The following is a 23933-nucleotide window of genomic DNA, read 5'->3' as shown; positions in this document are numbered from 1 at the left end:
TGTTTGAACTGTCCCTATGTTCATTTAAAATACAGGGTCAGTCATGTCAATGGAATGATTTACTCAAATGCATTCAATTGTTTGCAAGTTAGATATCACTTATTTTGGGAAACAGAGGACTGTTGAGACCCTGGCATTCATATCCTCTAATGCTGCTCTGCTTTCATAACTTCTGATTATCAGAGTCATGGGATAAATCTGGATTTTTTTTGCATTGTAGAGTCTAATTGTAATTAAAAACAAAGCATAAGCTGTGGCTGCATTCAGCAGATGTAAGCATGCTTATAAGTGCAGACAGACAACTGCAATTATGTTAAAATATATGCATCTGTTGTAATTAAATAGCATGGATTTTAAATGGATTAAGTTAAATTCGTCCAGCCCTCCTAGTGTGGACAGAAGTACAGATGCTTTCTATTGCTGTAAGCACCCGTTCTGCATTCACACTGACTTACACTGATTAAAACCAAATCACATCCAAAGATAAAGTCACACTGGTTTAACTTTTGCACTTCAAAGGAGGAGTGAAACTTCTGAAAGGAGATTTCCACTTTTTATTTAGTGCTGTGACAAACATGTTAAGGATGTCTGGAAACAAGCATAGGGTGGTAAGTTGTCACGTTTAAAAACCAGCATGTAAAACTAATGCACAACAGAAACCCTGTCCTTGCAGCGAGGAGCAAGGCAGGGAACAGGGCTGCTGCATGGATTTCCTGAAGGGTCTTTAGTAGCCAGACTAATCCCAGACACACCTCGTGCTGATCTTTACACACATCACACAAAACTTTCTAGGAGACTTTCATCCCCCAGTCCCTTGCTTACTTCATCTCCCAGCAGAGCTGCCTGCTGGACCTGGTGATCCTGCTTCCTTACAAAGGGAAAGAGCCTCCACCTACCTTGGTCTCCTTCCCTCCCCGGTTCCTCACTCCCTCTCTCCCCCTCAGGCTGGCAGGATTCCTTGGGCAGAGCATGCAATCAGTTTGCAGGGAGCAGCCGCAGCCACAGGAAGGATGCAGAAGCACAATCAAAAGGAGCACCTCTACAAGCTGCTGGTGATCGGGGACCTGGGAGTGGGCAAGACCAGCATCATCAAACGTTATGTCCACCAGAACTTCTCCCCTCACTACCGGGCCACCATTGGGGTGGACTTTGCCTTGAAGGTGCTGAGCTGGGATGCTGAGACTGTGGTACGGCTGCAGCTCTGGGATATTGCAGGTGAGTACAGAGGAGAAACCCTTGCCTCATAACCTATCCAGAGCCAATACAAAATATAGACCCAAATTAATTACTAGTAATCCTTAAGTTGGAAGCTACCAGTGCCTATGTGGTGAGGGGGAAGAGATGGAGGGAAGAAAACTTTATGGGCAGATTGACATTTTGGGGTATCCTAAACCCAGCAGTCCTCCAAACAAGGGGTGTCAAGGTGAAACCTGCCCTGTCTGATGTTCCTCCCAAGCCCCTAGACATGTGTATGGACATGGGCACCCCTTTTCGAATGCCCCACTTGTTCTGCAGCTACCGATGTTCAGCTTGCCTCATTATACTTACAGATCTCTGTGACGGGAGGGAGAGAAACAAGAATTTCCTGTTACAAGTGTTTATTTGGTGGAAGAGATGAGGGACTCAACAAGATGGTTGAAATCATTTTTATAGTTTAATAAATAAGGAAAAAGTATCGCTGAGTTCCTTTCTCAAAACACCCTCCTTCTATCCTTTCTTTCCCTTTCTTCAGCCCAATGAAACACAAACAACTTCTGACATGCTTTGAAAAGAGAAGTGTTTCTCTCTGGCAATAATCCTGGTTGTTAAAATTTATTTGCTCATGTTTACTTGTCTTCCTGCCAACACCAAGCAAACGAAGAGCATTTACTTTGTTAGGAGCAAAAGAATAAAGAAACAGAGCCATCCTTGCACGCTTACATAATTAAAACCCCTCAGACTTCAACACTGTTGCTGTCAGTGCTTTGGAGTTCTTATGTTTGGCTTCCAATTAAATCCACAAATACTTTGGCATCCCACTTACTAGGAATTAATTACTTCTGATTCAGTCCACAAAATAGAAGTTTATCTTGATGTCATCTCTTGCATGCTTTAAGCGATGGTTTTCTCATTTAAGTGTCCTTAGGAATCCAAGTCCAGCTGTAATACAATACTCACAGCAAAAAGGAAGGCTTTTTAAAACCTCAATTAAATTAAGTTACATGCTTTAAGCAGGGAATAGAGCTGAATGTTATATCAGCTGTTAGGCAACTGTGGCTTGAGCTGTGGGTTCAGTGATCTAGTCTGGAATGGCACAGTGTAAAACTAGTGAAATGGGAAAATTCTTGACATTCTTAGGAGCAGAGGGAGTGTCTTTCTTCTGCACTGAGCTGTCTCATGTCTGAGCTCTGAATTTGGCACCAAGGCACCAAAACTTATGCAACATCACTGCAAAACACACATAACCTTGGCTTTTTTATAATCAGTGAAGTCTTGTGGGTTTATGATATTTAAAACATATGTGCTTAGTTTATTAAGAGTTGGAATAATAGGGCAGGCCTTGCTTTTATTGCTCACCAGTTATAACAATAAATACATACACATCCAGAAGTTTGCTGCATGCGAAAGAGCGTTTAATGGTAGATTCTGAATGCATCAGGGACTTAAAGAATGTATTTTGCATGCCTTGTTTCAGAGATGTATTACACTACTAATCATGTGCTGGCAGATCATATGATGTAGCTTTCAGTCAGGCTGCAGAAGCAGTTACACCAAGTTGTAGTACTGAATGACTAGCATGCTTTCTGAGTTATCACACATGACAGAGAGAATTACACCACAGTACTAAATTTCATATGAATTGCCCAATTCAAAGCATCTCTGTGAAGGTCAAGACAGTAGCCAGTAAGAGTTGCCGTCTGTTTTAATGACTTCTGTGTAAGGAGCTTCAGCTGTTGATAGATGTACATAGCATAAGTTCTGTAAGCAATGCACTGAATTCAGATCAGTGTGGTGCTGGCATAGAAGTTACCCTGAATAAGGCATCTGACTGGTGAGAAAAAAAAGATGTTTAAAAATGAAAGCAAAGTAAAACAGCTTAGAAATATGGAGGGACTGGAAATGCTTTATCCTGGCTGTGTCTGGTCACATATCATCACTTGGAAAACACAAATATGAAAGGAGAAGAGAAAGGAAAGTAAAAACTCTGGTCTCAGAACATTCTTTTTCTTTAGGTAGAATCTCTGTTTCTAGACCATGTTTAGCTTTGGGGATAAAGAAATAAAGTTTTGGTCTCCGACCATGTTGAAGGACAGTGGCTTTGCATTCAGGACATCTTAAATTGGAGCAAATGCTGCAAATCTATCAATAATGTCTTGTATCAGTATTTGCATATTTCTATATGTGGGTATATGTATATATATATCAATTACCATTTTAGCTCTTGCATCCTCTCCTCCCTTACCATTATACTGCCAGTGAACTTACCACTAAGTGTAATGTGCACTTCACCGTGTGCCTCAGTGAGTAGTAATTGTTTAACAATGTAGAAATAATCTTCTCAAAAAGGTTTTGAGTAAAACTGGTGTCAAGCTCACCTGTGTTGATAGCAGGATTTACATACACAGAGACTTAATTGGAGCAGTGACATACTCCAGCTGTGGTAGGACCAAGCAGTTTACCTTCTTTTACCCTTATGGACATAAGAAGAAAAAGCAAATTTGATTCATCTGGTGTTATTTAATTTCATAGATAAATGTAGTTTGTATTTCTCTAAAGTATTTATCTGTATTCTTTGATTTGGTAAACAGAAGTATAATAAGATTTAATAACTAAATGCTGGAACAACATTTATTTAGATGAGACACAAGTGCTGAACAATAAGGGAACCAAGCATTAGAAAATTTAGTTCAGGGATAAAGTAGGTTCTGCATCACATGCTGCTACATTAAGACTTGGATATTTTTTGTAACAGATAATATATTCCTGAAGCTATGGTTGTTAGACAGGAATAACTGGACAAAGCTTCATGGTTTATGCTGTTACAATTTCTGTACCAAGATGCTGGCATTAAAATCTGTGATTTTATGTCTGATCCACTCAAGTGCCTAAGTTTGTGGTGACTGAATTTTCACTATTGTGTCTGGGTTGAGATATACATGGTAAAATTCTCTTTGTCTTTAATTTCCTCACAGCAGTTCCAAGTTATTTCATTGAATGCCCCAAATTCTCAGTTTAGGTGTTCATGTCCCTATGAATGTGTGCCATCGCCTCTACATCTTTAAATCTTGGTCCTCAGTCGACTGTTTTTGTTTCCTTACCTTTTTTGCTGCCTCTGTAGGAGTATACTTTAAATTAATAAGCAGACTGATAAAAGGAAAGCTTTAAATTAAACTCTTAATCCTATTTTGAACAAGAGTGCTGTGGTGTGTTGGCCCTGCAGAAACCAACTATTGGAGGCAGCAGATCCGGGTGTATTTGCTATTCCCTCCTCTGCAAGGCTGCTCTCAGTGGTACTGTCTGTGCTTTGTGTCCACACAGCCCTCAGATCCCTGAAGACCAGCTTTAGCTGCAGATTTACTGCAGGGAGCAGCAACGTGAGTGCAGTGGAGGGCAGAGAGCAGCACTTCAGAGCCTTTCCCTTCCACTGCTACTTTTTCACAGCCCTGTCAGCATCACTGTTATCCCTCCTGCTGCATGTGTGTGGGCTGGATTATTCATTGCTACCCAAAATATGTTGGTTTGCCTCTAGAAGGCTGGTTCTCATCTCATAGAGTTGGACCAATCATTTGGAGACATCCACGCAATGCCAATGGTAACATAACACTTCCATTTCCTTTCCCTGCAACTTTCACTTCTGGAAACATCAGACTTTGCACAGATATGGCCAAATGTTTCAGCAATTCCAAAGTTTCTGTTAGGCTCCAGGGCGAGTAAATGGACTGTTCACTAATGCAAGACACAGCACATCCTCAGCGATGTAGGCTTTTAGTGGCTGCTGAACACTGCAGTACATATGCATAAATAAGATAGTCATGGCGATTTCTAGGCTAAGTTACCTTGAAATTACTGTTCTGCAAACATAAATAAGTCCCTGCCTGGGGTGGTTTTATTTCAGTACAGATGTGGTGAGATCCATGGGCCTGATCCTGCTAACAGTCTGCTTTTCCACATTCTGGGGTGGTGAGCATCACATTGAAGCTTGCTTAGGTTTCAGCCCATACAGACAATGACTTGAATTCAAGGATGAAAATTATGAAAGTTATATTGAAATGGAAGATGAAGGGTTCATTGAAATATTTAGATCTTATCCACAATTTCCAGCTTCTCAGGGCTGCCTAAAGCCCCTCTACATAGCAATGGTGGATCTCAGAAGCTTTTCCTCTTAGGACAAATGATGGTGGCAAACCCCACTAGAAAACTGGACATTAGGCAGTTTTAATTAATTTTTATATTGCACTATAATTCAGATACTATGGGAGAGATGGTGGAAGTTGTCTGAGTTTTAGCACTTTACCATTAGTTTTTATAATTTCATCAGAGATGATAGCGGTTAGTGGGAATTGAAGACTTCTGTACAATTCATGCTGGCAAGTTTGTGTGGGGTGAATTTTTATAAGCTATGAAAATTCAGCTGTTGACTGCTTTAAGCCCATGAAATGACACCTATCCCTGTGAGAGAAGTGCCACTGAAGTTAGGAGAGCTGGGCAGGAAGGTGATATTTAGACAGGGAGCCCTTCCCCTTAATGGGAATCTTGTTTTGGCACCTCGATCTCACTTGTTTAAGTTCAAAGTGGGGTCAAATTCATCTGGTTTAACAATTAGGGATCTTGTACTGAACCATCTGAGCCTAAGCTACTCATCCTGGGCTCACCAGGGTTTTGAGGGTAGAGATTAAATACCTTCATGAAGAAGCTTATGTGACCACTCTTAAATGTCTGTTCTTGCTGAGAAGATGCTCTCTAGATCTCTTCTCAGTCTCTGACTACAAAGGGACGCTAATCTTAGATCCACCCCTTAATTTTATGGAACCTAAATTAGGGCTGATGGATCACAACGTAAAGCACCATCTCAATGGGCAAAGGCCAGCAGGCTTGTGGGATTTGATGCCAGATGCCAGTGGCCTTGCAAGGGATGCAGTAAAGTACAATGGGCCAGATCAATCAAACGTTTCACAAGCTTCTGACCCTTCCAGTGAAAGCAAAACCCATCTCCCTCAGTCCCTCTTGCAATAAAATAGATCCTAATGTTCAAGCTTGCCTCCAAGATATCACTGAATGCTTAATGGTTCATCTATTTTCTAACCTACTTGCTACTTAAGCCATTGTGCTGCTGAAAACCTAAGGCCAGATTCTGACACCTTTAATACATCAAACTGCTCCCATTTTCAGGAGTAATTCTGCTAAATGAATAAGTTTTAGGAGCCTCATCTAATAGATAGGGATTTGTTCACATAAGGGAGAATCTCTGGAAAAAGATTCCTCCTGGATCCTTAGACACAGTATTTAGGTTTCCAAGCACAATGCAAACACCAGAGATCATTTTTTTTTTACAATGCAAGTAAAGTAAAAGTAAAGTCATTATGCAAGGGACATAAAAGTCTGGGGTTTACAAACCACCTTTTTCCATTCAAAAATGCTTCATGTCTTTATGCCAAGTAGGTTCATATCTTTATTGCAACCAATGGGTGGAAAAGACCACTTCAGAAAGGGCTTACACACATTATTCAGCCAGTAGCTTCCTTCTTTCTTTCTGTTTCTTTGAAGTGACAATGGAAATTGGTGAGCTCTGTTCCCCTGCATAAAGCTTCTTTGACAAACACAGTGCAGTGAAAAACCTAGATGTCTGCCAAAGCAGGAGGAGGAATCAGTAGCATATTATCCATCAGAACTTTGTGGGCCACTATGAGCCAGAAGGTCACATCATAAGAGTCTTTTATTTTCTAATAACTTTATGATGAATTATTTTATGTTGCTAATGAATAATTTAGTTCTTCTTCTATGACAATGTCCCACCTATCTTAGAGAGATCTGTGCTCCAATAAATATGTGTAAGGCCCAACTTTAGTTCTTAAATCATCTACATCTCATCTACAGTGCAAGCATTTCAAGAACTTTGCAGAAATATAAAGTATCACTGAAATACACGATGCATCAAAACCTAATTTTACACGTTGCTGCTAGCACTACTGCAAGCAAAAGTCAGACCTTAACTTCTGTTTGAAGGCACCTTCTTGCAGATGAAAGAAAATGCTCAACAAGGAGATTATTGAATAGCACATGACTTGGCCATTCATCTGATTAGCCCAGTGACAAGAATCATGAGACATTTTAAAAAATCACAGCCATAAAAATCTTTCAATATGAACTCACATTTCCCAGAAATTTTGCATTTTCTGCTTGTTTTATTAGTGTTTATTTAAGGTAAAAAAAACCCTAATATTAACTTGGAGAAGACAGATACCAATATTTGATTCCTGTATCATGTGAATGACTTTCTTCTTGCTGCAACAGCTAGAGCATAAATCCAAAGATAGACGTCACAAATGGAGAGTGTTGAGCCCATAAGTGCATTCAATGCTACTTCCATTAAATGAAACTACATGGTCTAGAAGACCAGTAATCAGGATTCTTCAGTTCTCAACCCAGCCTTACATCTGACAACACAACTTCCAGATAAAACCTCCACAGGTGGTCTTCCTAGGGTCAGAGGCAGCTTTCCAAACTTCCTGTCTTCCTAACCTTCTCAAAACTATGCACATTGAGAAAATAAGGCTAGAAACAGGTTTCCACTGAATGTTGTTCCATTTCATCACACCTTTTCTCAGTTATGGCAGCATATGTATAAATACAAGAGTTTTGCTAAACTCTTAATGTTGTATTTAAGACTGCTGTTGTGAGATGTTTCAGGAATTTATAATTCTTCTGTTCAGACCACAGCTCAGCAGTAGACATCAATAGAAATTCTATGGGGTTTTTTTTTACTTAAAGAAAAATTCTGTGTAATTTATTTCCATTCCTGGAAATGCTGTTTCAAACTTCCCATGAAAACAGCATGTGTATAACAAACCCACATCCTGATGCCAAGTGTGTTGCTTTTTATATTGATCATATAAAATGATAGACATTTACAAACGTCCATGTTCCAATATAATAATATGTTGTTAGCTCACAGAAACACTGTAAATAACTTCCAAGAAATACTTTGAAAACCGCAAATAAAACCATAAAGCTTCTGAACAGAACTAACATGAAATGCCTCCTTCCAGACCTTTTCACTGCGGTAATACAGCTCTTTCTTAGAACACTTTCCATATTTGCAAGGCTTTAAATTTACTTCTCTCACCTCTGTGTTTTACTTTGCCATGGAAAGTAAATTCATAATGACTCTAATGCCTGCTATGGCCTCAGACTATGTTACTGTTGATTATTACCACTTGCATGAGTGTATGCAGGATCCTCTTCCTGCATGAGCAATCAATTGCTACGTGTTTCCCACAAAATACCATAGTATCAAGCAGCTTCCAAATTGGTATCTAGATTTCTTGTGACTCCTGTTTAAAGTCCTATAATGTACACCAAGACCCTTGGTACCATCCACTCTTAGAAGTCTGGCAACATAGTAAGACTGTACACTGAAGCTCAAGCTTGTCATAAAGTTATTAACTTTCCTCGGACGTTTGCTTTAAAACTCTTTTTTCATGCTATACTTTGTTGTATTTTCATACAAATTACTTTAGCATAGTGCTTGTTATTATTTAGACAAACAGCACCTTTCCAGAGACTTACAAAATTAAGTCCTACCTTCAGTAATGTTCTCTTAGAAAACATGTTATATGAAATATTGACTTAAACTGGAAGCAGTGATTTTTACAAGGTGGCATTTTTTTTCTCTCTCTTTCTTTCTTTATCACAGGTCAGGAAAGATTTGGAAATATGACCAGAGTATATTACAGAGAAGCCATGGGGGCATTTATTGTCTTTGATGTTACAAGACCTGCAACGTTTGAGGCAGTGACAAAATGGAAAGAGGATTTGGACTCTAAGTTGGTTCTTCCAAATGGCAAGCCTGTGCCGACAGTCCTCTTAGCAAACAAGTGTGACCAGGGAATAGATGTTCTTATGAACAACGGCATCAAGATGGATCAGTTCTGCAAAGATAATGGGTTTGTGGGCTGGTTTGAAACATCAGCCAAGGTAACAAACATTTCCATTTGTTTCTAAATGTTTCTCCAAGTACAATGAAGTTGGTTCTTGAAATAGTTTGCTCAGTTTAAATGTGTACCGGGCAAAGCTCCAATCTTGGTGGAACTGGTTAAAGTTGAATTTATAAATGAATACATTTCTATTTCTTTCAGGCCTGTTATTGCAAAACCAGGCTGGACAGAGTTTTAGGCAACATGGTCTAGTGTGACATGTCTCTGCCCATGGCAGGGTGTTGGAGCTAGATGATTATAAGGTCATTTCCAATCATAAGCACTTTATGAGTTTATGATTCTATGAATTATGTGCAACATTCTGAACTGCAGCTTCTCTAATATGGTAGGCCAGCAGTAAAGTATGTAACTTGTCAATGACCGTGTACGAGCCTGAGGAGGAAGATGACCTTTGACAAGACAAAAAAGCTACCTGTTATGAATGATATTCATAACAATATTTCATAATTATTAACAGTGAATTCTCTGTAAATATTTGTGTAAACACTTTACCTAATTTAAGACGATAGATTTACTGTGCTAGATTCCAGAAAAAGCCAGGAGCATTGCAGCACTTGTATAATACTTAATGTTACAAGCATTCATCCTGAAAAGCATGTAAAAATAGAATCATATATCTGGGAAGGAAGGAAAGTCTAATGGTCAAAGTGATGAATGAGCTGCTCTGAGGTTCAGTTCCTTGCCTTGGTACAGATTTCCTGGGTGCCTGTAAAAACATGGAGATAAAAATTAGATAAAGCACTGGGACTTTCGGAGTATAAAGGCCCAAGGTACAGTGGTCCTGTGTATCCACTTGACATGTCTCAGGTAATCTCAGTGTGTGTAAGATTTGGAGAACTGGCATGTGAAATATTGATTTGAACACAACAATTCAAATGGATATTGTGTTTATGAAAGCTGGTGTCATCATTAAGCAACTCTAGGGAATATTTCAATGTGTTAAATGTGAACCATTTGGATCTGGTTTGACCTTGATTATTAGTAGATTGAAAGCCAAAATGCTACATTCAATTGTTTAATTTATCTTAAGCACTTTATGAAAGCTTCTTAAGAACCTTTGGAGTGTATACTTGTATTTTAGTCTTCTGGTCTTGACTCCTTGAAGCATCAATATTTAAAAGAAATCTCATCTGTAATAACAGAAGCAACAAAATGTGACTACAAAAATGTCCTAGACTGCCTCAAGCATTGCATGAACCTAAATTTTACTATGGACAGTGTTTGTTCTGGTTTAAGAAAAGGCCAAGATCTCTTAAATGTCACTAGAAAATGTGGAGAGTTAGGGAATGATTACAGGACAACCTATTATTATTTCCATAAGGATTACGTATTCTGGCCCTTTCCAATATTATGTTAGGTGTCTGTGTGTTTTTCAAGCCACAAGTAACAAGAAGTACCAGGTTGTGTTTATTTGGAATGCAGTTCACCAGTGATATATCATGCTGTATATGGCTGTTTTCTTCAGAATTACTTTTTCTTCATTTCTGATGTGTACATGAGTCTATGTTACCTGGAGAAGAGATTAATTCATTAAAAGCTGGGGCATGAGGGCAAAACCACTACAAAAATCACAAGAGAGAAATGAGTGATAACTTGTTTTAAAACGTCTGCATCTAAAAGACTTTCAAAGAGAACAAGAGGGAACAGGATGGACCAATGTATACAGGGCTATAGTTCCATTATTTTGGCTTTATATTAGCAAAGTCATGCAGCGGGTTACTGCTCTTTGGCTTATGAGCAAGGAATCTGTATCATGAATTCCATACATTAGTCCCCAGCAAGCAGCTGTCCACCTCTTAAGAGCAACCACAATTCTTGTGCCAAGAGCCATTTCAGGTCATGTCAGAGAATGAATGTACAAACAATTTCAAAGGTTGCAGAGAGGTTTTACCATGATGATGGAGCCTGTGTTGGGCAGAATTACGGAAGTATAAAGGACATGTAAAGTATAAAATAGTCACAATGGATGAAAAGGTTTTCAAGTTTTTTCTAAGCCACATAGAATTAAGATTGAGAATTATTTGAAGCAAAGGAAATACCTAGATTCTTCTTACTTTATTCATCTCAGAAACCCAAGCAGCCCTTGGGTTACCAGGGCAATCATGTAGGAACAGAAGGAAATCCAGCTATGACAATACTTTTCTTCAAAGGCCATTGTGAAGGGAACAGTAAGAGCTGAGGACACATGACTTTCTCATCAGATTCTTCTTTTCTGCTATAGAATAAGGGTTAGGATCTGTTATTCTGTAATCCCCACACCTGATTTCCACCCGGAATTGGAGACTCCTAACTTTAAAATGACACAAATAAGAATAATTCCACTGAAGTTGGTAGAATAGCAAATTTTAGCCTCAGTTAAATCAGAATAATTTCCCCACTTGGTCTATGTTCTGAACTAAAATCTGTGGGTTTTTTTCCTAAACAAAAGTTATTATTACTGCTATTTTACAATACTGGATGTTGCATGTACTGGGTGTTCTTTCAGCCTAGGGCATATTCAATAATTGAACTCAGGTCCTGGGAAAATAAAAACCTAGCTATGTTTCCTATTGAGGTTAGAAACTCTTTTCTGAAGGAGAATAACACTGGCAGAGAAGTCGCTACATTGCAGCTAGCAGTTTTAGCAGTTCAAATAAGTATTAACTCTTTTTTTTGGTGGTATCCGGGAATAATTAGACCTCCAGAGGTTTTCTGGAGACGTGCTTGGAAATGTTATAGCCTTCAGAGCAAACCAAATGTGATTTATGCATTTTGGAAAAACAAAGGTGATCACTGACAAAAAATACATCCTTTAGTTCTGGTTGTCTTGTAGAAAGCAGAATCATGAAGCTTGCCTACCATAGTTCAAGCTGTCAGTGGTCTGAAATTTTTTGTCTGTAGAACTGGCATATTACACCAAAACCCATCACCATATTGTTCCCAGTGCTGTTTTTCTTAAGTCAACAACTTCAGAATTAAACATTTGAGCCACCTAATGCATTCTCATGTATTATTTTTGATTCTTACATTAATCTAAAGGAAATGGAAGCAGGCTTGGAACTGGATGATCTTAAGGTCCTTTCCAACCCTAACTGTTCTATGATTCTATGAAATGCTCAGCCCGTTCCAGCCTTGTGTTCCCTACAAAGATGGAAGAATTTGTTCTGATAGTTTGCAATGTAATAAGGGCCTTGCTGGGCAACAGGACAATGCAGTTACAAGTTATACATATCACCATATATGCAGTGGAGAGCCTGTTATCTTCTATACATGCATATTTAGTTTGACCATATTGATTGCAGTCTGAAATGCACATCCCCAGATTGCCATGAAATAACCCTTAATAGTCAATTCTTTAATACATCTCATGATGACAACTATTGTGAAAGATCCATTTTTTTAAAGGAAGGAAATTTCTTCTTCCTGCCACACATTTAATTATCCAGCATGTGGCCAGCTGAGAGCTCCATTCACATTTCCAAGCCTTTAAACTGTTTTCACCAGCATTCCTAGTTCAAAGAGGTGCGCCTTTGACTTGGATTAGAAAAGCAGCAATTTCAAGCTTATTATCGCCTCATAATGAAAATGGAACTTGTGCATCAAAACAGACAAGTCAGGCAAAACTAAATGGAGTTGAAAATGCCTACTTCAGAAATACCTCACGACTGACCACAGCTGTGCTATGATTATGCTCTTTTTTCTGCAGTAATTCGGCTGTCAGCAATACAGAATTAGGTGAAAAGACATTCGTGTTTTGTCCAAATTGCCCAGAAAGGTTGGATTCCCTGTTTTTCAGGTCCTATTTGAACACATCATATTTGGACCAGGAAAAAGTTACAGAATCTTTCCTCATCTAAGAAACCTGGATAATAATGTGCCTTTTCTCCAGCTTTCGGTCTGATAGGCAGTCCACAGTGCATCATATCGCCCAAATGCTGGGCTAGGCATCAGAAGTCCTCTTTGACACTGATCTATCAGATGACCTTCAGAAAGTCACTCTCTTCTCTGATTCAGCCTCTTCTTCCACAAAGCAAGGACAGCAATTCTGCTCATCTTACCAGTGAGCTCTGTGAACAAACCAACTTTACTAGCCCTTGTTTAAATTAAGTCATGAATTCTTCAGTTCTTCTGACTGGACAATTACTATGAAAGTTAAAAAACCCCAAGCTGTACAGTAGACATGTAGAGGAATGTGATATGTGGTTTTGATTTCCATAAATATAAATGAGGTTTGGACATTTGAGGTTGGCCTATTTGAATTAGGCTGACACTCTACGGCTAATCTGCTGATCTGGTAACTCCAACCAAAGCAATCCATTTGAGAGTGCCAGACTCAGTTAAGGATGAATGGGTCCTTACACCGTCTCTTTAATTCACTCAAAAATTAAAACAACCCAGTCTGACTAATCTCACTGTGCAGAGCCCTAGAAAACATTTCAGCTTCTGCCATAAGCCAAGAAACGGACACCTAAGGCAGGAGTTTTCAGTTCAGATATACAGTTACTCTGTGCAGAATGCTTTGTAGAACTTGTTTTCTGTAACTAGAAAAGGAGTTGACTCAGAATATCCCACAGGTATTGGAGTTGTCCTATAGCTCTCTATCACTTTAATGAAATGTGGTATTCAGTGCTGGCTGAAAGCTGGAAATTCACAGAATCATAAAATTGTTGAGGTTGGAAGGTCAGCTATTCAAACAATATCACTGAGCAACATCCAACCAGCCATAAGAATTCAATCTGAGAAATTCCCTTGTTTTCAAAGTTGTGGCCACAGAAGTTGGCATCCATGAATTTCATATTCATGCATCCGGATGGCTTTAAACTTGTATGGTTGTGTTTTCCTAGAAACACAACACAGCGATATAGTACAACATCTTCATAAAGCTCTACTGCTGGCAGTTTCCTAGGGAGCTCTGCTAAGGGAGCATGAGGAGCCATTCTCTCAGACTGCTTGCTCCAGGGGAGTGTAGGTTAAAACATCTTGAAAGTAATTTCCCTGCTCCTGCATTTTGGTGCACTGTAGAGATAAAATGCAGAAGATGGGAATTAGATGTCATTCCCATCTAACACCTGACTGTTTCAGAATTTATAAATGTTTACTTAAGGGAAGTCGATTCCCTTCAACTCCAGTAATAGAGTCTAAGGTCATGACTTTAAGCAGTGCTTACCCATCCCCAAATACCCATGTTAGGGAGCTATGCCTGCATACACTTTGTTCCTCACCTTGGCTTTCGGAGTAAGACTCAAAATCATCAGATTCAGTCAGAGAAAGAAACTACTCAAATGCAGAAAAGGAGCAGTTTTATACCAGAAAACAACCAGACAGACAAGACTAATATATCTGTATGGCAAAGAAAGAAGTTTCATCTGAAAGTGAGAAAGGCCCATAAAGCTAGCAGAGGCCTTTTTCCTTCTGTAAAGAGCTAAGAGACCAGTCTAGTCTGCAGGGATATGTTTCATCTATTAAAATGGAATGCTCTAAATGTTAATGTTCTGCATCTGCATTAGAGATGACAGATAAAGGGGAAGGCAATCAGAATGCAAAGAAGCTTGCTGAGCTTGTGTACTGCTTTGAGACACATTCACATTCAGAGAATCATAGAATAGTTAGGGTTGGAAAGGACCTTAAAATCATCCAGTTCCAACCCCCCTGTCATGGACAGGGCCACCTCACACTAAACCATGGCACCCAAGGCTTTGTCTAACCTGACCTTGAACACTGCCAGGGATGGAACATTCACAACTTCCCTGGGCAATCCATTCCAGTGCCTCACCACCCTTACCGTAAAGAACTTCCTTGTATCCAATCTAAACTTCCCCTGTTTAAGTTTTAACCCATTACTCCTTGTCCTACCACTACAGTCCCTAGTGACGAGTCAATGAAGTATTTATTTTCCCTTCAGTGGATTGTCACATTACAAATCTATGACATTATTTCCCACAGCAATATGTTCAAAGGTTTTAAATCATGCAACTGTCTTTTCCTGCTCTTAGTTGCAATTCTTTCCATAGAACTGCCCTTTAAAAAGATACATCTGAAGGAGATAGATCTACAAAGCTAACTGTAATTTCATTTGTGTCTTCCAGTGTTCCTTTCTGGCTTTCAGAGATTGCTCAGAGTTATCTCCTTTGCCTTGCTTTGTATTGTAATAAAGAGCAGCATGTGCTGATTTTCACTTTTGCATTCCTTCTTGATGGGGTCAAGAGGAAGACCAACTCTAGTAGTCAGGCATCATCACAGGAACTAGGTTTGGGTTGATGCAGGGTAAGCCACTTAGTGCTGGATTCACAACAAGGTTCTTGCATCACTGACTGCGATAGTGTCTATCAGGTGCTGGGATTTAGTGAGGCACAGAAATCACAAACATGGATTAGACACCTTGGGGGACAGGGCAAGGGGAGATGCTCAGGAAAGTGTTTCATAAAAGCTAGCCTACTAAAGCAGTCTGTCATTGTGAGAAGCAGAGGAAAAGCAGGAAGAGAGGACTGATAGCAACAAAGGAACCATAATATGGGTAAAATCCTTTATTGTGATCTTGCAGTAAAAACTCTTCCACAAGCCTTGGGAAGGAAAGGTATTATTGTGTTCCTACCTTATCATGAGGAGACTTCAAATATGCCATCTCCCACTTTGCAACTAGCCACCATGTACTGGGTCATGCAGTTTCCTCTGTCAGGGGCTCTGTTTTTTCTCCATTTGATAAATGACCATAGCAGCACTTTGCTATTCCAGAAAGATGCTGTGTAAATCACACATCACAGATGCAGTGCTGAGTAATAGCAGCCTTAGAAGGAGTACGGGTCAACAGACCTTCCCCTGTGTTAGGAGAACCGTGAAGCTAGAAGAGGGTGGAAAACAAACTTCAGTACTACAGATGCATCTAGTACCATGTCAAGAGCTAGGTAACCTGTAACCATGTTGACATTGAGAAGTATCTCTATCAGGGAGACAGAGTAGGTCCCTTAGTAAGACCTAAAGAAAGGGAAGAGAGGAAGAGGAAAAGAGAAAGAAAAGAAGAGGAAAAGAGGAAGAGAAGTCAAGGCAAGGCAAAAGGCAAGGGAAGGCAGGGAAAGGCAAAGGAAAAGAAAGGCAAGGGAAAAGTCTGAACTGCTGCAATTATCACAATTCCTGTAGTGTTTTGTGTAGAACAAAAGCCATGAGGGAGATGACAGTGAAGGGATTTCAGCACAGAGACCCACTGAAAGACATCTTTTTGATCTATGCCACTGGGGCTGCTTCCATGTTTCAATACAACTAGTAGGGCATCTGTGATTGCTCCTGTCTGTACAATCTCACACTCTGATTATTTGTTTCTTTGTATTTGGTGGGTGGATTTTCACCTGTCCCTTTTTATCTTTCCTTCCCTAGACTGCCTTTCAACACCTCCTGCTCTCTAAAATTATCTGGTCTCTGAATGTCTGTGTTGGGATATCAGATCACCTTCTACTGTCTGTGGCTGCTTTACTGCCTAGCAGAATATTGATTTTTCTTTTGCAAAACACACTGGAGGAGGAGAGGTGCAGAAATCAATACTTCATTAGACAGACCAGAATATAGCAATGTCTGATTCAGACCTAGGACACGGAATAGACACCATAGAATTAGACTTGTAACAAAAGGCAACACAGCATCAGAAAGGAAGCGATCAAGGCGTAGAGTTGGGACAGTAGGAGTTCCTTTGCTGGCATAAGCACAGGCTCCTTTCAGCAAGTGACTTAGCATGTCATTTCTCATCCACATACCAGTTGTCATCTGAACCATGGGAGAAGGCTGGAGCTAACAGAAGCTCAGAAATAGCTGTGCTATCTTCTGGAGTCACCCTTCCTCTCTTGCTCTTCTGTACCTGACAGAAATTTCCATCCACACAGCTTAGACAGTTTACATAAATGTTCAGGATGAGAAAATGCCACTCTGATCCAACACACACTATGGACAGGTCTTTTTATCCCTTTCCTCTTATACAGAACAAAAGGTAGAATTTTATTCACATGGGTGCAAATGCTTTGGGTAGCAAACCCACACATTTTGCTTGAAGAAGAGCTCAGTTACATAAACTTCAGTAATGGGCATCTGAAGGAATGGCCCCTGGCAGAGAAGAAGGTAGGCATGGACTGAAAGCAGCAGCCTTTTTGGGTGGAATGGCCTGAAAGAGCTGGGGATGATCTCTATCTAATTGCACTTCACAGTTATTAAGTAGATCTTGGCAGACACCTACCAGAGAAACAGCAAGCTCAGTCTAAAATGCCGCTAACATAATAAGGAATACGGGTCAAATTTGGTGACTAATTTAATTAAAAATAAGAGCAATGCAGAAAAAAGGAAGCTTTTAATTTTCATATTCTCAAACCCAAATATTTTGACTTTTCATGTCAAAACAATATTTTCATGTTTAAATTTGGCTTGCTTCCACCAGAAAGCTACGGAAGTTTAAAAAGAGGTTTAGTGCTCCAATTTTACTTTGGTTTGATTTATGGCTGAATTAAAACATTATTTTTTTTGCTTCTGAAATTTTAGTCTGAGGTCTGGCACATCGTCTTCCATCCATCACCAGTGGGGATAAGGGACATCCACCTATCCCCATTTTATGCTTTTAGGGTTTAGGGTTCTTTCTCCCTTTCTCACTCATAAAATGCTGATCTTAAGTCTCAAAAATGGTTTCTGTTGATACAGCTGAACATTAATCATTTTGGGCACAATCTCAGATATTCCTTAAGATGTTATTGAAACAGTACAATTTGCCATTCCAAGAGAGAAGCAGCACATGGGTAAATGAAGTAGATATCAGTCCATTAGTAAAGGAAAACACAACGCAATAGATTTTAACACGGTTTTGTGCATTTAACGACCTTGTTTTGTCCTCAGCTTTCTAAGCAGTACTGAAAGATACTTTTCATGTCTATTTCTTCTAACAAAATTTCACAGTGTCCTGAAAAATGATTTGGTGCATGCTTGAGGAATTTGCTTGTCTAGTCTGAGAAAGCCATGTAATGCAGTAACATTTTAACATCACAGTACAGAGCTGATTCTCAGTTCTCAAGCACTTTCTAGGGATTAGTATGTAAATGAATTCTCTGAATGTTTTTTTTTTTTTTTTTTGCAGCCATCTGATGCTATTTACAGGTCAAAAATCAAATATTTAAGGTCACTTGTGTAGGTGAAGAAACATGAGAAATCTCATGGTTTCTATATCTTGTCATATAGAATAAATAACCAGTGCCAATAGTTAAATTGGAAGAGTGCCTTTTATGCCAGGAAGCCTGAGTTTTTATTCCAAACATGTTAGTGGCTATCATTAAAAAAAGTCATTACTCGGTATTAGTACTTATTTTATATGCTGTTCTGAGCTGTGTCTCACTGATCAGCCTGTTTCAGCTCTGCCTATTCTACAAACAGAGTAAGCGTTGCTGCGAATTAAACGTGCTGTTGAAGTAAGGCACAAGTAGAAAAATGTGCTTTGCCTTTCCTTCTAAACTCCTGGAATGAGGATTTCTGACTTACAAATGAAACCAGTGGTGTTGTATCTCCTCTGAAGCAGTACATTTGAGATAAATCAGCCTCAACTAAAAATAAGTGAGAACTTAAAGATGATATAGAACCTTTCTACTGTTTTGTGAATAACTTGAAATTGTATCATTTATTCAATGAATCTGGCTCATCATGGGTTTCACTGTGAGCACTGTATACAGAAATCTCTTGAAACTGTGGAAAAGGCTTAAAAAATTAGTGTGGTTGATGGCTGTAATTGCTGGTAGGTAATTAATAATTTGAAAATGAGAGTAACTGTAAAATACGGACTCCAGAGCCTTACTTCAGGCATCTGTCTTTAACATCCCTCTGGCACTTGTTTGTTTGGTTTATTGAAGCAATCAAATCACCAAGAGTTTGAAGTAATTTAAGTGAGCTCTGTGTATAATTTAAAGGAGATATGAATCATAATATACATAAAACCTAACTAACTTAAAAACTACACTAAGCATTATTAATACAGTCAATTTTTGAAAGCTGTTTATTAAGGAAAGTAAACTTCTTATGTTGCCTAGAGAAAAGTTTAATTATGCACAGGAAATCTGCAGCCTGGTCTAATTAATATTGACTAATCAACCTCTCTTTCTCTTTCATATGCAGGAAAACATAAACATCAATGAAGCTTCCAGATGCTTGGTGAAACACATAATCGCTAGTGAGAGTGATCCAGTTCAGTCTATCGAACCAGATATTATAAAACCACACATGAATTCCTCCAAGATTGTCAGTTGTTCAGCTTGCTTCAAATCCTAAGAGACTTCCAGACTATCAAAAGAGCTGAAAAACTATGATTCACAATTTCTACTTTGTCCAACGTACCCAGCCTGCCCACATTGTCCATAAGCAGATTGCCGTTTTCTCAAAAATATCCTTAAATTTTTCCATAATTTTTTGACAGCTAAAATTTATTATGTTCGCTGATAGCAACTATTCAAAACTGTCCTTGGCTACTGGTCAAATGAGCCTCATGGTGATGGTGTGTTTTCCTGGTGGGATAGCACCACCAGTGATATCAAAACCTACTATTTTGCAGTGTGGTTTCTGAAAGCTTTGTGATGTGACTACAGCAATACCCTAATTGCCCATTGGGCCTCCAGCCTGCCTTCTCAATACACTGAGAAGGCAATCGTTATCATTGCACTGTTTTGTCACACATCAGACTTCCATGATCTTGTTTCATATGAGGAAGATGACGATAAATGAAAATATAGCTGTTCAGAAAGAGACAACAAGAAGGTAGCAAAACTGAACATGAAGCAACCTTTCATGTTATTCAGTTCTCCAGAAGATCTCAGCTCCTGGGACTGATGCAGTATTTGCTCCCTCTTTCTGAAGAGTTAAATTCTCATAATTGTTAACATTGTCTTCAGATGAAGCAAAATGGAACAAGTCAAGGGTGAGGGGTGACAAGACAAGGAATTGGGGGTACAGCCTCAAAGATGAAGCAGCTAAGAATCTTCAGAAAGGTTGTCTATTCTATAAAGCCAGTAATTCCTCTGAAAAGTACTCATTAATTTTGTTCCTACCTCTCCATCCTTAATGCCACAGATGTCCCAGTGTGTTTGAACTGTGCTTATACTGTATGTCTCTGTATGCGTCCCTGCATTATGGTGATGTTCATGGAAAAATCCACTCTCCACACTATAATGTAACAGCTGAACTTTTCAGAAATGCATCTGTGTTTAATAGCAGGGTATTTGCTTTCTGAGAACGTTTCTTCTAAAACACACAATTGCATGAATGATCACAGGAAGTAAAATGAAACAGTCCTAATAACCGCTCCTGGAATATGTGCAGAATCTCTTGAGCTGCACTGTGGAAATGAAGTGGTTGATATTCAGAATCCCACAAAATTTGCAGTCATTCAGACAAATGTGTCTAGACAAGAAGTCTTGCTATCTGGCTCAAACCCCTGCAAGACAAACTTTGCCCGTCTCCCGCTGTAGACAAATCACTTGCATTTTCTGTTCCTACTCAGCCTTTTCATTCCAAAGCTATGAACTCTCAGTGCCAGGAGTTGTCTTCTGAGATGGGCTTCTTTCCTTAAAGATGGGTAATGCCATGGAAAGGAGGAGGCAGAATCTCGTGACATCCTGTGTTTGCAGACGTCACTGCAATACTTAACTGAACACTTAGGTGGCAATGGAGTGAAACTCTCAAAGGCTAATAAATAGGTGTTGATTTAGAAACACTCAAGCTGAACTTATCCTGTGAGACTATGGGTTTCTTGTGCCTCTGAAGTTCATCCTATTACTTGTCAGTGTTAGGTTTATGGTTGGACTCGATGACCTTTAAGGTCTTTTTCAGCCTAAATTATTTGATGATACTATCACTGAATGAGCTATTACTACATAGGCACTGCAGAGGACATCCAGGGACACCAGACATCATGTGCTCTTCCTAAAGCCTTAAAATGATTAATTTTCTTCACAGAATTTTAGGATAAGAAAGCAAGGTCTGCGGTTTTAAAAATAAAAATCCACATCCTGAATCAATCTGTGCACACACATAGATGTAAGGGTCTATATATATCATGAGCTGGCTTTTTTCGAGGAGAGTATTTTTCAAGTTGTTTTGATCACAGTGTTATCCCTTAACACTTGTGTTAAACACCCTTTAACTCCTGCTGTGAACTGGGTCAAATAACTTAACCTTTCTGCCTCACTTTCCTCATCTGGAAAATAGGGATTGATGTACACACCTACCTCACAGCACTCCTTGAAAGTTACTGTTGGCACCATGCTTTGAAGATATATGTTATACAAATGCCAAGCTCTGTTACAGCTCAGAATGAAATGAGTGCCCTCTAGCATAAATACATGGTGCTGTAATGACTTAATGTTCTAAATCTATCCAGGGCTTGTCTGTGCTGCAACAATTAGCTTCAATTATTCCACCTCAGTTAACCTAGTCGAGGTTGTAAAGCAACGTGTGACTGCATGGGATGATTAGATTAGCTGCAGACAGCTGGAAACGGAAACTGTGGCTGTGCAGATGTCATGCTACTAGATTAATAATCTCAGCAACAAAGCTGCAATACAGAACTAGTGCCAGATCAGCTAGTTCAAGTTTAAAGCACTATTTAAGCCAAGTCTTATGGATGCCTTATTAAGGACAACACTTGATTCATACTTTGAGCCAATAATGTTGGAAACAAGGCACCTAGGTATTCAGATGGCCTCTAAAGGGCTGAGTTTTCATGAGCTGAACCCCATACTTTTCTTATAAATCTGATGCCTCAGGTGAAGCAGAGGAAGTTGTCATTTCTCCCCCAAATTATTTTGTGCTCAACTTGCAACAAACATAGCAATTGTTAATGTGTTTCAGTTATCTTCAGATCACTTGTCTTCGGTGGCTTCTAGCCAATATTCATTAAGCCTAATGTTAACTTCCTCAAATGTTCGAAAGCTATGGTTAAAGATCTGGTACAACAGTAACTAAAGAAACCCACACAAATAAAACACTTCAAGGGCATATAGACCTTTATTTTTCATTGTATTATATAAACCTGCTTTAAACTATGGACTCATCATCTGTTTCCCTTTTCTCTGTGTCAGGTTTTACTGCAGTCACAATTCTTGCGCAGATATTCCCGTCTCTGGTAGATGGTGGATAGAATTTGGCCAATTTCTAGACTAAGGACTAAACGAGGTATATATTCTAAACTCACACATATTTACACCATGAGAATTAGAGCAATATCATTAAGATCAGGCTTCCTTAGGAAGGCACATAATTCTAAATGTTCATTTTTATTTGCACTGAAGAGATAAGAATCTGTCAAGTCTCTTTCTGTAATGCAATAAATGTGTGAATGCCACCTGGGTATCTAGCAAACATAGCCTTTCTGGAAGGGGTTGTCGTAGACAGGTCAGAATAAAAGCTTTAATTTAGAATTAATGAGCTCAGTTTGTGCCAATACCCTTTCAGGAGCAAACGTAAAATTCAGTTATACTGTGTCAGTCTCTAACAGGTTTGATTTCCTTGTTTTCATATTTATATACTCTGTGCTATGTTCTCTTTGCTGGTCATTAGGGACCAGGCATCTTAATTGCATGGCCATCTAAAAATGAAACATTTTCCCCTTCTGTTTGCAATAAGTAATAAGAGACATGAGTCTATCACCTTCCAAGTGAGCAAAGATAATGCCAAGTGGATTTAAAATTCTTTCTCATTCTAGTTCTCCATAAACACCCCTCTGGGTGTCCCAGCACCTAGAACCACAAGTGAGGTGCAGGGCATGAGGGATGAGCCTAAATGACTCATGAAAAATGGTGGTTGAGCATCTCCACCCCAAGGCTTCATTTACCAGCTCAGCCACAACACCAGGAGTGACAGGATGACGTTTTCCATCTTCAAAGCTCCATACAAACAAAATCTCATGACTCTAAATACCTTGGGAAGCATATACATATTATTGAGAAAAAAAATGGATGCAGTGAAAAGTAAATATTACTTTTTTATTCCAGAAGGATCATAATTTATTTGACCAAGTTGAGCTGTCAAGAGAAAGCCATTTAGACTCTGAAAATCTGGCTTTCTTCTTCTTATGCACCAGTTTTTTAGATCATATATTTTCATTAAACTTTTTTATTCAGGATTAGTTGTTCCCAGCAGTACCTTGTGTATGCAGCTTGAATTGTACGTCAATATTTTATCTTCAGACTTTTTCCTGTAGCTTCCATTTTAACCTACCTGACCATATAAAAGGGGAGGGAGGGAAGGAGAAGGTACATGTTTAAATAGCGGTTTTGTTTTACATCTTATAACACTCAGTCTAGATGAATGAAGTGAAATTGGTAAATATATGTGGAAATGCAATTGTATGTCAATTGCCAGGAAACAATCAATGAAAATATATTTTACCACACCAATATTTATGCATGTGACCGCAAGCTCTGTTGTAATAAAAGATGACATTTCTGACAAGACATGGAATATGAGTGTTTTGTAAAATTAATTCATTACCAAAGTGAGCACATACAAGTAGCCACAAGTTAATTTATCTTTAATCAGATGTAGCCAGTCTCTCATATATGCATTAATAGTTTCATTTAGGCTGTTTACTTTCATTCCACCTCTCTTTTAAACCATCCAGATTACTATTAACATTGATTAAATGATTAGCAGTCTAAGACAGAAACTTTCCACCTTTTCTTCCTTCATCATCCTGTTCGATACTGCAGTTCCAGATGCTACTTTTACGGCTCCAGCTCTTCAAAGAACCTTGGTTCA

The 23933-nt window shown here is 39.0% G+C and overlaps 1 protein-coding gene across 1 annotated transcript; it reads left to right on the top strand.

Moving 5' to 3' along the window:
* Positions 1-942: 942 nt before the first annotated feature.
* RAB38 (RAB38, member RAS oncogene family) lies at positions 943-23627 on the top strand. The gene is made up of 3 exons (XM_005149694.4): positions 943-1215; positions 8894-9174; positions 19299-23627. The coding sequence occupies exons 1-3, from the start codon at positions 1011-1013 to the stop codon at positions 19449-19451; spliced, it is 639 nt and encodes a 212-aa protein (XP_005149751.2). The 5' UTR covers positions 943-1010; the 3' UTR covers positions 19452-23627.
* Positions 23628-23933: the final 306 nt, after the last annotated feature.

Source organism: Melopsittacus undulatus, chromosome 2 (genome assembly GCF_012275295.1).
Source record: "Melopsittacus undulatus isolate bMelUnd1 chromosome 2, bMelUnd1.mat.Z, whole genome shotgun sequence".
Taxonomy (NCBI): domain Eukaryota; kingdom Metazoa; phylum Chordata; class Aves; order Psittaciformes; family Psittaculidae; genus Melopsittacus; species Melopsittacus undulatus.
The sequence above is the reverse complement of the archived record's forward strand: the minus strand, read 5'-3'. Positions and strand labels throughout refer to the sequence as shown.

Coding starts and splice junctions, on each gene's coding strand:
- RAB38 (XM_005149694.4), top strand. CDS start 1,011: ATGCAGAAGCACAATCAAAAGGAGCACCTCTACAAGCTGCTGGTGATC. Junction 1,216..8,893: donor GCAGCTCTGGGATATTGCAG/GTGAGTACAGAG, acceptor TCTTTATCACAG/GTCAGGAAAGATTTGGAAAT. Junction 9,175..19,298: donor GGTTTGAAACATCAGCCAAG/GTAACAAACATT, acceptor TTTCATATGCAG/GAAAACATAAACATCAATGA.